The sequence below is a fragment of the Bos mutus genome, chromosome 12 (assembly GCF_027580195.1).
Source record: "Bos mutus isolate GX-2022 chromosome 12, NWIPB_WYAK_1.1, whole genome shotgun sequence".
Taxonomy (NCBI): domain Eukaryota; kingdom Metazoa; phylum Chordata; class Mammalia; order Artiodactyla; family Bovidae; genus Bos; species Bos mutus.
Genome location: NC_091628.1, coordinates 81,283,064 through 81,300,786, shown reverse-complemented (window position 1 = coordinate 81,300,786; position 17,723 = coordinate 81,283,064). Strand labels below are relative to the sequence as shown.

Genomic DNA, 17,723 nt, shown 5'->3' with positions numbered 1-17,723 from the left:
TTCCTCAGCAATCAATGCAAAGAAATAGAGGAAAACAATAGAATGGGAAAGACTGGAGATCTCTTCAAAAAAATGAGAGATACCAAGGGAACATTTCATGCAAAGATGGGCTCTTTGCTGAGTAACCATTAATTTTCTTATCTTCGATTTGTTATTCGTGTTTAGTTGTTGAATCGTGTCTGACTCTTTTGCAACCCCATGGACTGTAGCCCACCAGGCTCCTCTGTCCAGGGGATTTCCCAGGCAAAGAACACTGGATTGAGTTGTCATTTCCTTCTCCAGGGGATCTTCCTGACCCAGGGATCAATCCCACATCTCCTGCACTGGCAGGTGAATTCTTTACCACTGAACAATGTGGGAAGCTCATCTTCAGTTTAAACATGTATAAAGTTTATTTGGCCGTCTTCTCTCCCCTATCAGTCCTTCAGCAAGGTAGGAAAGGATATCTTATTCATCCTGGTTCCCCCTAGTTGCTCAGTGCTTGGCACAGGCAGGAGCCCAACAGATGTTCAATTAACTCCGTGCATGTGTACAACATGGGGAATGCAGTGAGTAGTTTATAACAACTGTAAGAGGAATATATCTTTTAAAAATTGTGAATCAATATTACCTGGTGGCTCAGCTGGTAAAGAATCTACCTGCAATGCGGGAGACCTGGGTTCAATCCCTGGGTTGGAAAGATCCCCTGGAAAAGGGAATAGCTACCCACTCCAGTATTCTGGCCTGGAGAATTCCATGGACTGCATAGTCCATGGGGTCGCAGAGTCGAACACAAAGGACCAACTTTCACTTCACATACATACTGTATAGCTGTAACATATAATATTGAACATCAACTATAGTTCAGTCAGTTCAGTCGCTCAGTCGTGTCCGACTCTTTGCAACCCCATGAACCGCAGCACGCCAGGCCTCCCTGTCCATCACCAACTCCTGGAGTTTAACTCAAACCCATGTCCATCAAGTCGGTGATGCCACCCAACCATCTCATCTTCTGTCGTCCCCTTCTCCTCCTGCCCTCAATCTTTCCCAGCATCAGGTTCTTTTCAAATGAGTCAGTTCCTCACATCAGGTGGCCAAAGTATTGGAGTTTCAGCTTCAACATCAGTCCTTCCAATGAATATCCAAGACTGATCTCCTTTAGGATGGACTGGTTAGCTCTCCTTGAAGTCCAAGGGACTCTCAATAGTCTTCTCCAACACTACAGTTCAAAAGCATCAATTCTTCAGTGCTCAGCTTTCTTTATAGTCCAATTCTCACATCCATACATGACCACTGGAAAAACCATAGCCTTGACTAGACGGACCTTTGTTGGCAAAGTAATGTGTCTGCTTTTGAATATGCTGTCTAGGTTGGTCATAACTTTCCTTCCAAAGAGTAAGCGTCTTTTAATTTCATGGCTGTAATCACCATCTGCAGTGATTCTGGAGCCCAGAAAAATAAAGTCAGCCCCTGTTTCCCCATCTGTTTGCCATGAGGTGATGGGACCGGATACCATGATCTTCGTCTTCTGAATGTTGAGCTTTAGGCCAACTTTTTCACTCTCCTGTTCCAAGTTCATCAAGAGGCTCTTTCGTTCTTCTTCACTTTCTGCCATAAGGGTGGTGTCATCTGCATATCTTAGGTTATTGATATTTCTCCCGGCAATCCTGATTCCAGCTTGTGCTTCTTCCAGCCCAGCGTTTCTCATGATGTACTCTGCATAGAAGTTAAATAAGCAGGGTGACAATATACAGCCTTGACGTACTCCTTTACCTATTTGGAATCAGTCTGTTGTTCCATGTCCAGTTCTAACTGTTGCTTCCTGACCTGCATATAGGTTTCTCAAGAGGCAGGTCAGGTGGTCTGGTATTCCCATCTCTTTCAGAATTTTCCACAGTTTATTGTGATCCACACAGTCAAAAGCTTTGGCATAGTACAATTAAAAACTTAAAATCTATTCAGATACATAGAAATACAGATGTGGAAGCACCTATAATATGTATATTTATTTGTCAGTCAAGCACTTGTTCATTTCTTTTCCCAAGGGCTTACTAACATAATCCATACAGTCTTAAAGTAGGAAGCAAAAATCAAAATCAATCAATGAAACTAAATAAGAATTTAGCCTAAACCAAGTAACGTACCTTTACATAGAACCAGTTTTAGTATTTTATGAATAAAGATATTCCTCTGCACTTGAAAAGTGGCGTTTGTTATGTATCAGCTATGCCTGTTATTACATATCATTATCAGTGTTGTCACCTCTCAGTATTAGCCTAACTGCAATCAGCAGGATGTCACCTTGCCTCCAACAGCCCCCATGCTAAGTAGTCACTATCTTTTACAATCACTGAAAACCCAGGCAATAGCACCTTGCAAATCTGTGTTCCATAGAGCTTAAAGTCACCAACAATTTTGCATAAAAAACTGAATTTCCTTTTCATGCACAGTTCTCACAATCAATTCAGATTATTTTTAATCTGGAGCCCCACGAAAATTGGTTTCCTTTTCACTTCTGAAGAAAGCTGAGGTTTTACAGTTCTTACACCCTCAATGATAGCAATATAAATAGCTATGATAATACACTACCATATTATTTAACATAAGTTTAATATGTTAATATGATACTATATTATTTAACATAAGTTTCATATGACTTAAGGACTAAATAAGGATCCAGATCCAAATCCTTGCATATTTGGGGGTCTTTGCGACTCAGAACATATTTTAGATGCCATGAGAAATAAATCTCTTAAATGCCCAATCTGTTCTTCCTAGTTGGCAAATTACTTGTGCACAGCTAAAGATCTTAATTTAGGCCTCTTTAGGACGTCAATAGCAACATTATCATAAAAATGAAACCCCTTCCCTCCCTCTCTTGAGCTCCTGGTCGGTGCCTTTGAGCCTCACCCACAATTCCCACTGCACTCTTCCCATTGAGGTGCATTTCCTCTATTTAATACCTTCATGAGACAAACATCCTGTCACTACTCCTACAGTGAACATGCAGGTCAAGCTTCATGTTTCCTGGGTCTCAGGAAAGCAGTGTAATAGTTGAGGTCCCAGTACGCTTCTGGTCCCCCAAAAGCCACCTTCACTCTCAGCACATTCCTAGGAACTCGACCTGCTCTCGTCGCAACTGTCCTTCTTCCTTCCAGGGTGCAAACAGCCAAGAGGCAAAAGACTGTTGAAGGAGAATACCAACCCAAGAGCTCCCTGGGTCCTGTCTGCGCTCCTTTTCCCTCTAGGCTGCACACTCTCCGAGGACAAGGTTTATCTCAATGTTTATCCTTCAGAGTCTATTGAGTACATTGATGACCAGAGACAACTGGGGATCTAGTGAACATTACAGCACAAGAGCTTAAAAAATGGTATTAACAACAGGGCATTTTTGTCTGCTAATGTCATTGTTAAGTAGCCAAATAGAAAAAATGCCTCAAGATCTGCTAAGATCCCAACTAAAGGATAAACAAGAGAAGCTGAATCTCAGGAGGCTCCAGGGCAAGACACCCTGGCCTGATAATAGAGAAGATCACGAGGAAGCCTGGAGCAGAGGAGACTGGGCTCCATCTGGCCTCTGCCCCTCCTCTCCCAAAGGTCACCTCTGATGGAAATGAGCTCCAGGGCAGCACCAGGCCAGGCTCCAGAGCAAAAAACCCGGTCAGAAAGGAGCTTAAATCCCCTGCAGGCTGGTCAGCGTCCCCCTACGTCACACAGGTGACACTGGGTCAAGACCATGAAGAGGCGGGCATCACAGGGGGAGTCCAGGTCTCCTGACAAGGAGTATGGGGCTCACTGCGGCATGCTGGGAGGATGGGGGGTAGGTGGGTGGGGCTTGCTTTAAGACACCAAGACGCCAAGTGGTAAGCAAAGAAGTCAGGACTCTTCCTGGTCATTTCCAACAACTGAAGCTATGGGAGAGGACATCTGTGATTCTCTCAGATTCTGGAAGCTATTCTGGACCCCTCTCCCCAGTATCCACCAAAGGAGCCCATCCCCACCATCCCACCTAGACAGTCTCCAGCAGGTACGCCTGATACAGTAACTGGAGAAACACACTGTGTCAGGAATCTCAGCCCATCTCGGGTTTAAGCGGCTTCTAGTTTTAAGTCCCCTGCATGGATCACAGCCTTGCTGTGGTGAAGGGGCTTGCATGACTCAATGAAGCTGTGAGGAGACAGTGGAGCCTGACATGCTGCAGACCATGGGGACACAAAGAGGCGGACAGGACTGAGGGACTGAAGAACAACAAATTTGATACATTAATTGGCTTCTGATAAATTAAAATTTGATGTATTAATTGGTTTTTCACAAAATCACCTACAAAGAAATCAGTAGAGTACACACATTCTTCCATAAAAAAAAATCATAAAATAGTTATTTCTATTCTTTTGAAAACAAATAACCAACATTCTCTCAGAAGGTTTTCTTCCAAGAATAAAAAACATTTTAAATGGCTATGAACATATTAAAAGACTGGAGAGAAAAAAAAAAAGTTAACCTCAGAGATTAAATACGCTGTAAATTCTAGCTAGTGTAATGGTTTATAAATGAATGTAATATACTATAAATATTATGGCACCTCTGCTATCACCATAGGAACTCTGCTTTCTACTTAAGAAAACAGCAATATGTTAGAATGACAGATTAAATAAATTCTCTAAATAGTATTACAAACGCAACTCTTTCTGTAATGATATAACTTGAACAAACTGCCATTTATAGCTGAATATTTATTTTAGCCAAGGGAAAGCAGCCTGAAAGGTAAAATGACCTAGATTAACAGAGTTTATTATTCTACATTAAAGAACTTTAGGTTAGTAGGTCCAGGAAAGGTTTTTTCCCTCAAGCTACATAATTATTTTAACCAAAGTACACATAAAACTATGATCTTATATCCCTTAAAAAATATTATTTGACTACTAAATTAATTCTTCCTTCATCAATAAGTTTCTATTGAGATCTTTTTTAGATTAATCTTGTCATTCTGGCTTTTTTATTTCTTTCTCTCTGTCCTAATATTCCTTAAACCAAAATGAAGAATGTATTTCTTGGCTTATGGAAAAGTGAATGTCAATCACCCATAAACTGGCTTAGGACTAATGAAATATATAAACGGGAAAGAGATCATGGTACAAATAGATGTTTCATATTCTGATATTATCTGATTACCACGGTCTGTAAAGATATTTGATGAAATGCAAGAGCAAACAAGGTAAATTCAATTATTTCCTGTGATCAGCAGAAAATACATTGGATCAAGAGCCATAAACTGGATCTCACTCCTGTCTGTAATACAGACTGTATGACCACAGACAAATCAGTTAACCACAGCACACCTTATCTTCCTCATCTGTAAAACTAGGAAGCTGGAACACACAACCTCTAAACTACCTTTTACCTCCAAAACAGTATGATTTCTACCAACCCAGAGAATTCATGGTACTTTCCAGAAAGGCATATAATGATTTGAGTTAACCATTTAAAAGTTTCTGAGAAACTCAAATTTTAAAATGATATCTTCTGACAGTCCCTGCCATCTTATCAAGAAAAAATGTCAGCTATCAGCCAGGTGACCTTAAGTGAGTCACTTGATTTCTCTAGTCTGCAGTCTCCTCATCAAAAAAGAAATTAAAAAAAAAAACAAAAACAAAAACTCACTATCCCTGTCTGTCTAACTAGATTTTCCAGAGGCCCAAGCAAGATGTTCTTTGGAAAGGATTTCATAAAACTGCCAAACGCAAGATTTAATTATTTAACCTGGGTCTCCTTCCTCCTTGAACATTCAAAACAGAACTCTTAACTGGTTGACAATATTTCTGCTACCAAGATGCACGTGTATATCTTATTCCAGGCACACATTTTACATTAAGGTGCACACGTACATAAACGTTAAGAGGTACAATTTTCAAAGAGTACTAATTGGAGTGTCTTAAAGAAGCACCAAAATTTTCTTTCTATATTCATTACTTTTTTCTTGATAATTATCTATTCACTTATGAAAGCTAGATAAGAAACATTAGAATATATAAAGAACAAGTCATATTCCCTTTTCATGCATTTTCTTTCAAAATTTCTCTTACCCACAGGTTATTTCTTTCACAACTGTGACATGCCTATTAATGTTTCCACGTACTATTTCTTTTTCACCCAACATTATAATTTTCCTGTTATAAGTTCTCCTGAAGGAGCTCTATTAGAGTTATATGATATTCCTTTAGGATGCCCTCATAAATCACAAAAGCGTGTACTATTGGGTATATACTGTGCACCAGACCCTATTCTAAGTGTTTTTTACGCATCTTCTCACTTAATCACCACAAACATCTACAAGAAAGTGTCATTATGATATCCATTCCTGGGGTCGAGAGATTGAGAAAGCAGGGCTTTCTCTGAAGAGCTGGGTCTAGGATCTCCTGACCCCAGGTTCTTATCCAATATATCCTACCACCACTTGTCACAGAATTACTCCCCTATTAACAGAACTTGGGTATACCAGGGTATTTCCTATGTCCCAGAAGTCAGAGACTAAACATCTGATATTTACCTTATTCCTGAAACAAGAGCATAGTTTAATTTTTTAGATTAATCATCATTTTTGCTTTTTGTTTCTATCTGTCCTCCTTCCTAATGGACTTCCCTGGGGGCTCAGAGAGTAAACAATCCTCCTGCCAATGCAGGAAACCTGGGTTCATTCCCTGGTTCAGTAAGATATCCTGGAGAAGTAAATGGCAACCCATTCCAGTATTTCCTGCCAGTTCAGCTGGTAAAGAATCTGCCTTCAATGAAGGAGACTCCAGTTCAATTCCTGGGCTGGGAAGATTCACTGGAGGAGAAGGGATAAGCTACCCACTCCAGCATTCTTGGGCTTCCCTGGTGGCTCAGCTGGTAAAGAATCCGCCTGCAATGTGGGAGACCTGGGTTCAATCCCTAGGTTGAGAAGATCCCCTGGAGAAGAGAATAGCTACCCACTCCAGTATTCTGGCCTAAAAAATCCCATGGGCTCGCAGAGTTGGACATGACTGAGCGACTTTTACTTCCTGGAGAAGGAAATGGCAACCCAATCCAGTATTCTTGCCTGGAAAATTCCCATGGACAGAGGAGCCTGGTAGGCTACAGTCCATGCAGTCACAAAGAGTTGAACACAAGTGAAGTGACTTATGGAGAAGGCAATGGCACCCCACTCCAGTACTCTTGCCTGGAAAATCCCATGGACGGAGGAGACTGGTAGACTGCAGTCCATGGGGTCGCTGGGAGTCAGACACAACTGAGTGACTTCACTTTCATTTTTCACTTTCATGCATTGGAGAAGGAAATGGCAACCCACTCCAGTGTTCTTGCCTGGAGAATCCCAGGGACAGGGGAGCCTGGTGGGCTGCCGTCCATGGGGTCACACAGAGTCGGACACGACTGAAGCGACTTAGCATCAGCAGCAGCAGCAGAAGTGACTTAGCATATACCATAATACTTCTTCATCAACAAAATAGTGTTTATACTTTAAAAAAGTGAACAACCTATATACACTGTTTATTTGTTTTTAACTCTTCATGGTAAAGAACTTTCCTTAATCTATATGACAGAATGTGTATTTTCTCTATGAAAACAGTATGTGAATCTGTAAATACAAAAGAATTTGAGAATAAACTTCTCGTGGCCAATGGAGACCGTAGGCAGTTCACTGACATTTGCTTTCAGATTCAGTTTCAGATTAACATTCAACAAATGTTAATCTATAATAAATTAAGTGGGCATGTCTCTAACACACGCACTGACCCAACCAGCCTCCCTAAGCAGACATACCCAAGCACTATCTTAACTGGATTTATTCCTGCCAACTTCAAAGAAATGGGGGACAGGGAGATTCCAACACACCATTTGGCATTAGAGTCCTGATCAGACTATAAGTCTCCTTGCCTTCAACTTGCTGATAAGAGTTAAAGGAGTCCATTCAAGAAAAAGTGACAGAGATGTAAACAAAACCGAAAAAAACTTCCTCATCCAAGTACCCTGATGATTTGCAGAACTGATGACTCTAGTGATAGAAAAACACTTCCAGATTTTTATTCTTTGTGTTTTTGTTTTGCTCTCAGATAAACGAGTTACCAAATACCTAACATAAGAATCAGATCACTGTGTCATTTTACACACTGGAGTTCAACAGAGTTGGTGAAAACAAACTGCCCTAAAAAAGGAAATTAACTTTACTTGTATTAAAATGTGTTCGGGTCAGTTCAGTCTCTCAGTCGTGTCCAACTCTTTGCGACCCCACGGACTGCAGCACGCCAGGCTTCCCTAGCCATCACCAAGTTACGGTTAAATTAAACTGTGTAGCCGCTCTCAAAACTTATGCAAAGGTCATACAGGTGTACTGCCAACCGCTTTTTCCTAAACTAAAGCAGACAAAGGGCCAGCCCCAAAATTATGCATTCTTACTTACATGAATGTTATCAAATCTATCAGGCGGCAATGAGAAACTAATGATACAACACATCCTGTACATTAGGAAAATTAACCTGGCGGAGGGAGACAGGCTGGAATGAAATAAATAGAAATTGCAGAGGAGACAGACAAATTAGGGGCAGTGGGGAATCAAAAAAAGATTTTAAAACAAAACATGTCAGATGTAGAGACTTTAGGAATCTTTCATCATCAAAATATACAGTTATTGCTGTTTAGTCACTCAGTCATGTCCAACTCTGCGACCCCATGGACTGCGGCACTCCAGGCTTCCCCGGCCTTCACTATTTCCCGGAGTTTGCGCACTCGTATCTGTTGAGCTGGTGATGCCAAAAGTACTTATATATATATATATATGCATAACTGAATTACTTTGCTGTGCACCTGAAGCTAATACAACATTGTAAATAAACGACATTTCAATAAAAATTTTAAAAAATATATGTCTATTGCTGCCGCTGCTGCTAAGTCACTTCAGTCGTGTCCGACTCTGTGCGACCCCATAGACGGCAGCCCACCAGGCCCCGCCGTCCCTGGGATTCTCCAGGCAAGAACACTGGAGTGGGGTGCCGTTCCCTCCTCCAACGCATGAAAGTGAAAAGTGAATGTGAAGTCGCTCAGTCGTGTCCGACTCTTAGCGACCCCATGGACTGCAGCCCACCAGGCTCCTCCGTCCGTGGGATTTTCCAGGCAAGAGTACTGGAGTGGGGTGCCATTGCCTTCTCCTATATGTCTATTCAGCCCCTGCTAATTGCCAGGTACTGGGGAAACCATAGTGAACCAACAGGCCAGGGAGGGAAACAGAGGTCACACAAACATATGTATCCGTCAATATATAACTTGTGTTAAGGGGTACAAAGGAAAGAACAGTCTGGGTGGATAGGCAAGGCCTCTGAGAGGCAAGGACCTGCAGGCACAGTTCCAAAGACCCAGGCGGGTGGCCTGGCCATGAGGAAGGAGGCAGGGTGGTGATTTCTATACGAGGCAGGGGCAAGAGCTCTTGCCAAGGCCGTGGGGTACGAGAGAGCCTGGCAACCAGAAGATGGAAAAGCCGGGCTGGTGAGCAATGCACAGGTGGTGCCTAGTAAGGAGAGTACCTTATAGTCCAGGGAAGAGGCTCCTAAACCCAGGGCAGCGGGAGGCAGTGTGGGCACCGGTGTGGTGTGCAGCGCGCTCAGTTGTGTTCAACTCTTTTGTGACCCCATGGACTGTAGCCCACCAGGCTCCTCTGTCCATGGAATTTTCCAGGTAAGAACAGTGGAGTGGGTTGCCATTTCCTATTCCAACTGGTGCGTTAAGGATTCAGAACTGAAGTCCTAGGGATGGAGTAAGAGTGGAAGCAGAGACCAGAGAGGAAGGGTGTTAACCGGCAGGGGCCAGAGGAGAGGCAGGAGCCGGAGGACGGGGTGGCAGGTGGCAGCAGCCCGGAGCGCGGCTCACCACAGACCTCCGCTCTCCAAAGGCCCACAGGCGGGACCAGGCTTCCCTGCCCTCTGCAGTTGGGAGTGTGGCCAAGAGATTTGCTTTAGCCGACAGAACATAAGCCAAAGGGATGGGTGGAAACCCAAGAACCTATGAGGGAGACCCCACATGCTTTCCTGGCACAAGAAAACCCACCTCTTTCAAGGCAGGGGCCATCTCATGGCTTAAGGGGTGAGGACTGAGACTCTGCTCCACACTAAGGGCAGAACCAGGCTGCGGGGCCACAGCCTGAAGTCACCCCGTGGTTAGTATTAAAGCGGTAACAGAACCCAGGTCCCCGAACTTGACCACAGGCCTCACTGCCTCCCGACATGATCAGGGAAGAATTTTCTCAAGTCATTATTCTTCTAAAACTAAACTTCATGGCATCATAAACAACCCAACCCCACAATTCATTTAGATTACTGTTAAGACCTTTAGAGAGTTTGCAGTGGGTCGGTGGTTTACATTTTTTGCCCTGAACCCTCAGCACTGTGACTTTAGACGCTGTCATTTAGGTATATTTCAGTCCAGTCCTCAGGGGGAGTTCCTACAGTTGTTTAAGAACTGAGCCAAAGAATGGAGCATGTTAAAGTTCTTGATACATATAGCCCAGCTCAAGTAGTCATAGCATTCATCGCGTTAAAAAACCTAGGAGACACAATTCTCATAAAATGCCATATGAATGGAACTGTGAGATGAGGCGACCCTGCAAACAAAAGTGCCTGGCTCACCCATCCTTGCAAAACCTTCTCTATCTTTGCAAATTTATTGGGCAAAGATAGCATCCTGTTTTAATTAGTGTTTCTGTAATCATTGGCAGGGCTGAACTTTTTTTTTTTCCTGTTCTTTATTGGCTAACTGTATTCCTTTCTTTGAGGAACTACCTATGAATGTCCTTTCCTATTTTTCTTCCGGCATATTTTTCTTTTTTTAATTGACTCCTAAGAGCTCTCATTATATTTTTTTAAAACTTAACACTATGACTGAGATATAGATATACAGAAGAGGACAAATATTGTTTCTAAGCTTATTATTGGCTTTTAAATTTATGGTGCTTGTGACACAGAGAACGTAGGTTTGAGTGCTTGCCTGAGGAGGCAGGAGGCAGGGTGGTGAGTAGGGACACATGGTCTGAAGCCACAGTCCCCAGGTTCCAGACACAGATTCCCCCACTTACAGCCTCTGACCTTGAAATGACTCGACCTCCCATGTGTAAAGCCCTGACACATATCCTAGGACACAGTAAGTGCTTAGTAAGTGCTGTCTCCAGATTCATTTAGTCAAGATGAGCAATCTTTCATTACAATATGAGCTTACCTTTGTTAAGCACTTACTATTAAGTATCTTTACACACATTATATCTTTTAATCTTTATTTTAAGAACTCCCTGAGATAATAATACCCAACAATCCCAATTCTCAGATGAGTAAACTGAGACAGTGAAGAAACCTGATCAAAGTCCTCTGCTCATCAACGGCAAGGCCCTGAGTTCACCTCCCAGGCCCAGGCCAAACTGGTTTTGTCCTTTACTTTCATTCTTCAAAGAAACCCCTCTCTACCCTTACATGATTATTCATCCGTGTTTTATGCTGTTTCTTTGACTTATTTTACGTGTGTCTCTTACATGTAGTTATCACTTATTTCAGTATGTGGTATATAAGGTGGGGTCAATACTTTTCTGTGATATAATTTACTCAGTGGTGTACCCACCATGTTTGACTTACTGCTCACTCATGTGTACCCTAAAAGTTGACACACACAGAGGCCCGTTTTTGTTCTATGCCAAAGACTTCACTTTGTGTCCTTAGGACTGTGTGACACAAAACTGTCACATAATTTACCCCCAAGATTACGCAGAGCGAACAATCTCTAAGAAGAGTATGTTCAGGGACTGGTTTGAACCTCTTTCCTAAAATAGGTTTCAAAAAGACAAGAAGAAAAAACGTCTATTTTATGATCTGTTCTCAGCCAGTCATTGAAAACTGTCCTCCAAGTTAGCAACTGTATTTCTCAAAACTTCTCTCCCTTCCTCCTAAACCTTACCCTTCCCTGCCCAAGCTGCTCTGCTCCCTCTTGGCCTAGCCAGGCCTTCGAAGTATGTGCTTGGTCTCTGCCTCTCATTCCTTTCTGGGAGAAAAGTCTCCCTTGTCTCGGCATCTCCCAGGTCCCGTTCAGTTCCTCACAAACCCTTTCCTGAGTGTATCAATTCTCTGTTACGTTATCTTTCTCTGCTCCTTCTTAGTATGTGTTCCTTCACATGTGTTTGATGTATTTCAGCCTACTGCTATCCTTGTGTTGAAGACTGACCTGTCCACCTGCTGAGAGTTTAGATCATAAACCCTTCAAGGCAAGAGCCTGCTCTAAACAACAGCAGATCCTCAGCACCCAGCAAAAAGTCCTAGAACAGAACAGGCCCTCGACAAACGTGGATAAAGGTTTCACAGTTCCACTCCTCCCTTTTCAAACTCAAGGCATTACGAATGCTCTCCTGTCTCCCAATATTCAAATAGACCAGAAACCAAAGAAACACACACCTGTTGTTGATTATCGAGTTGGAGATGGGCCTTCGCCCTGCTTCCTGTATGCTGGGACATTTCTGTTGTTGGGACTCCACCAGAGGGTGGAGAAAGACGGTGAGGTGAAGCCCAGGCCAGTCCAGTTACCGATTTACTATCCTATCTGATTTAAAATTACAGCCAAAATGAGGTTTTACGTTATCTGGGGATTTCAAAGAACACTACCTCTCGGGTCTCAGGTTACCTAGGATCATACAAAACTGGGAGGGTGAGAAGGGCCCCAGGGCGGCACTCCGGAGATTATCATGCCTGTCCGTCCCCTTCCAGTTACACAAAGGGAACTGTGGTGCCGGCCTAACTTGGTTTTACTTCATCTCACACTGCAGGGTTCTCGGATGCCTGTGGAATGGTGTCACCAGCAGGGACTTAATGGCGAAGGAGGGCCTCAAGCTGGGCACGCTGAGATAAGATCGGCAAGGAGGCCAGGTGACTTGGGCAGCAATACCCAAACGCGTGGAGCTGCCAAACCCACGTGAAGGGCCCCGTCCCAATATTCACACAGATCTTTCAGAGAAAGGATATTTTTAGGCCCTGGGTGGTATACTTCCTTAGATCTAGGCCATTACGATGCTATCTTTAATACATCTGAAAGGTCCAATCACTACTCAACACTGCTCAGGGAATTATTTCTAGTTTTTTTCCTGAGCTTGCCTATGATCTGAACATGCTGCCCTCCTGACTGTGCTCAATCACGGAAAGCTGATTCTGGAACTGTGACGATTTTTCTTTCACTACCCAAAATCATAAATGACATCTTCCACAGTTAGGAACATTACAAGTAGCAGTAGTTCTACTGCTCTTATAAAAGAGTCGGACACAATTTAGTGACTGAACAATGACAACAACTCCTATAAAAGCATCTTTGAATCGAAGCCTGTTGGTCGGGAAAGGGACTCTAGAGCAATCTAGAACAGCTTCTCATTTACAAGAACAGGAGCCCTGAGGTGCAGAGAAATTAAGGGACCAACCCAGGGTGACTTAAGTACTGGTAGGATATTGACCAGGCACCGTTTAAGAGCTTTACCCATACTGCTCACTAAATCCTCTCAATAACCATGGAAAGTAAGTACAAATACTATCTCTGCTGTGCTACAGGTAAGAAAACTCACCAAGGCTGAATTATGTGCCTAAGACTGCACAGGGCAGAGCTGAAACTACAGCCCAGGTGCTCTGACTTCAGAGCCCACGCTTTGCACTACCAAACTTCTCAGGTTAAACCCAGGACTCCGGACTCCCGGGAGGGTTCACTCCATCATTACTAATTCTAAAGCTCATGAAAGAACAAACCACATTTGAAACGGCCAGCAAAACTTTTTAGGATCCTGATGAGAACAAACTACCACCATTCAAAGATGTTTCTGAAGCAAACTGGGAAGTCTGAAGAGTATTTCAACAGATTATTGCTAACTTTGACATAATGGCATTACAGTTATGTGGGAAAATATACCTATTTTTAATAATATGACTTAGCAACTAAACAACAACTGGATGAATGATGGGCACCATAGAACTCGAAATCACACAAAAATGGAGGGGGAAAGCGGGATAGTTAAAGCAAGTTTAGCAAAATCTTGATAATTATTGAATCTGGTTGATGGATTATGAAGGTTCATTATGATATTCTCTCCACTTTTTTGCATTTTTTCCAAGGTTTACAAATTAATATCATCTTTAAAGGCCCACAAACCTGAGCCTTAAAAAGTGAGCCTATCAAACAAACAAACAAAAATCTATGAGTACACCTTATTTGTTAATGGCAGCCTTTATCACCCACTGAATTACTTAATTCTGTTGTTTCTGATGTCACAGCCATTCAGCAGTACTAGAAGCATGAGAAGAGCTAGTTAAGTCTGTACTCTGTGTTCTCCTTTCAGTCAATCTACAGAACTGCTACAGTAGTCAGCTAGGTAAGAAACGTTTATTGTGTGCTTACTATGCTATTAGCACTGACTCAGGCTGCCGACGGAGCAGAGTGTTACCTCCGTCCAGGCTGATCAGCGGACCCTGGGATTCCAAACTCTGGGCTGGTTGCTGCTCTGCCTCCTGCAAGGGTCTGGGTACCTTCTTAGACCTTCCTAGAACTAAGCCGAGACAGGTGCACCTGCTGTGGCTTCCTGACAGACACGGAAGCAGCAAGAAGCAGCAGGTGGTGGCAGAGTACCCGGCAGGAGGTGAGGGGGGTGAGGGTGATGGGTAATTTTTAGTATCTGTAAGTTATTCCAAATTCTCTCCATCTGCAAAGCAGAACCACTGCAACGCATTTCCCTTTTAGCTCGGGAGCCGTTCAAAGGCCCAAGGAGGCCCACTTGACTTTCCCATATTTTGAGTTTGTTTCATCAGACAAGCGGTTGCAGGTGGACATCGCTAAGAGTTGAGACATCAGCCAAACGTCTGACTGTTCATGCTTCAGGGTGTCCAGGGAAAAAGAGATGTACTGTTAACGTGTCGTGAGATAGAACACAGCAGCAGCATGTCACACACGGGAATGGATACTACTGGGTCACTATCAGCAGGCCAGCCTCCTACGGGAAAGGCTGCTGAATTCAAGGACTGCTGCACAGCAGTGGTGAGCAGTGTTGTACTTGACCTAATGGCTTGTTAAATTAGAACCTCCTTTTCAGTCCAGGTCTGCCTGCAGTATGGAACTCATGATTTTATTTATTCTTCTTTTGATTCAAATTTCTAATAGTGGGATATTATTAGTGCCCCCAGTTAAAAGAACTAAGTTTCCTTTCACAACAGAACAGGATGCCACAGATGTTTGTGGGGTTTATCCTTAACATACACATGTTGGCAAAAGTCAGGAAGATGCAGGATATACTACTTAGGCCAAAGCAATGAAAGGCAGGAAGAGATCCCAGGTTTTGGTCATTATCAATTCCCGCTTTACTCCTTATCATCAAATGATCAACTTCAGTAAAAACAGAAAAACAAAAATTCCTTATTACTGAACAGATTGGAGTTTAAGGAATCTAGAGAGAGCTGTCAGAGCCATGGAGAGAAAAATAAAACTGAGCCAACTAGCTATGGAAATCAGTGAAGCTTCATCTCCATTCTCCACAAACATCACACATGTCATTCTGTGTCTGGCCAGGAAGGGCATCTATCTGCCACCAAAAGGATGAGCCAGGCCCTGTGTTAAGGGACCCAGCAATCCACCAAGACAATACCCCACACACAGCCCCACGAAGCCCTAAGAATCACTTCCAAGGCCCAACAAGCACAAGTCACTCACCCACAAACAAGCCCCTTCCAAGAAAACAAACGCCAGAGCCCGGTGCAAGGAGCTGCTGAAAGTGTCCAGCTACCCACGAGGGCACGCTGCCGCTCAGACATCGCTCCTCTCTCGCACCGTCCAAGCGATCAGGGCGTACTGCGTTTCCAAATACAGCAGGACCAAGCCCGAGTAGTCGAAAAGTTGATTTAAAACTTCATCTTCCTCACACTCAGAGGCCTATGTTCAAAAGACTTTCTGCTAGGACCAGATTAATCCCCGGGGCAGCTTGCTACGAATCCCCCAAATCGTAGTCATTTGCACTCTTGCGGAAGTCACCAGCGATTCCTAGCAAGCCTCTTAACCTTTCGTAAGAGGCGCTCAAATCTCAGGATGCCGGCTAGGGGGAGGGAGTGGAAGAGAGATTACAAAACCCTTGCCCTTCTGGGGCTTAGCCCACCCAAAGGGGGTCCGCGGGGCCGTATCCCACCCTGGGTGTCGGACTGGAAGAGGAAGCTCCCACATCCATTCCCCTGCGCCCCTCCAGGCCACAGGTGTCAAGCACCACCCCCCCTCCGCGACCCCCCGAAATAAGGGAGGAGGAGAAGGGTGGGGTGGGAGGGATGGAGGAAAGGAGAGAATAAATTCTCAGTTGGTAAACTTGGGGTTGGGGGGTTGGGGGGTTGGGGTTGGAATGAAGGAGATGGCGATTTCCCTCCCAGGAAATTTCCCAGGAGGGAGGTGGGCAGCAGCGGGGAGAGGACCCACGGGCGCAGGGTGGAGTTGGTGCCCTCTCCCGTATCTTCCCTTCTCCCCGGTCCGACACCCGCCTCCTCCACCACCTCTTAATCCTGCAGACCCAGGAGGGTCGGTGGCTCTGCCCCCGCCGGGTCGACTTAGAGGAACGCGAAGGGGGTGGCTGCCCGCCCTCCTGTCTCCCTCCGCGGTCCCGCACTCACCAGGAGCACCGAGCCGCGCACCACCTCCGACACGCTCTGCCGCAGCTCGGCCGCCGTGCCGGGCTTACTCAGCCCCCGGGTGAACTTCCGAGTCTCCGCCGAGGCGGGGAGCAGCGGCGGCTGCGACATCCTTGCCGCCGCCACCGCCGCCGCCGCCGCGCCTGCTCCCGCAGTCCGGCCGGGCCGCGCCGCCGCCAGGTGCGCCCTGGGCGCTCGGCCCGGCCCGCCGGCGACTCTCCCGGCGCCGCCGCCCGCCCGCTGCCCCCACCGCCCCGCGGCTAGCCGCGCGTCCGGGAGGCGCAGCCCGGGCCGCGCCCTCCGCTGGATGTCACGCCCCTAGCCGCCCCCCCGTCCCTAGGCGTCCGGGTCGCTAGTGCTCCGAGCGGCGCCCGGGTTCGCTAGGAAAGACCGTGCGTGTGGCGGCGGCGGCGGCTCCCCCATGCCACCAGCCTCGCTCGGCGGCAGATCGCCGGGCCGCCTCCTCGGGGCGGGGTGTCCGGCGCGGCGCGGGGCGGGGCGGGGCGGGGCGGGCGGGGGAGGGGCCGACGCGGCGGGACGGCGGGCCCCCGCCGGTCCCGCGGCTGGTGCGGCGGGGCCCGGGCTGCTCGCCGTCCCGGAGCCCTGGCGGGGCAGGTGGGGACCCCAAGGGGAGGGGAGTAAGAAGGGGTGGGGGCGCCTCCTCCCGGGTCCGATTACTCCCCGGAGCCGCACGTCCGAAGACCCCAGGCCGGGCCGTGCACCCCGCCGGGAGGGCGCGCGACCCCGGGGCTGTGGCGCCAAGTCCTCCCGGGGGCCCGCACCTGTACGCGGGGACCCCGGGCTCCCGGCTGGCGGAGCCGCAGCATCCCGGGGACCGGCAGGGGTCGGGAGAGGGTGGCACCACGCCCCCCCGGGGCCGCTGATGGGGGGACGGAAGTTTCAGGAAAGCGGCCTGTGAGCGGCCCTCGGGAGAACACAGGGCGGTTGGCAGCCCGGGCCGGGAGGAACGGGACGGAGCGCCCCGGGGCCCAGGGGCCGGCAAGAGCCGCACGCACTTGGCGGGGGCGCTTCTCCGCCTCCCAAACCCCTTTCGGC

The 17,723-nt window shown here is 46.1% G+C and overlaps 1 protein-coding gene across 3 annotated transcripts in view; it reads right to left on the bottom strand.

Moving 5' to 3' along the window:
* DOCK9 (dedicator of cytokinesis 9) overlaps positions 1-16,911 on the bottom strand; it is a 287,028-nt gene extending 270,117 nt beyond the window's left edge. For 2 of the 3 annotated variants that reach the window (XM_070380794.1, XM_070380798.1), the window contains exon 1: positions 16,650-16,910. In XM_070380794.1, coding sequence (XP_070236895.1) covers positions 16,650-16,778 — 129 coding nt within the window. In that variant the 5' untranslated portion in view covers positions 16,779-16,910. Of the gene's footprint in view, positions 1-16,649 lie in introns of all 3 variants that reach the window. The other variant, XM_070380791.1, reaches the window with a different exon arrangement.
* Positions 16,912-17,723: the final 812 nt, after the last annotated feature.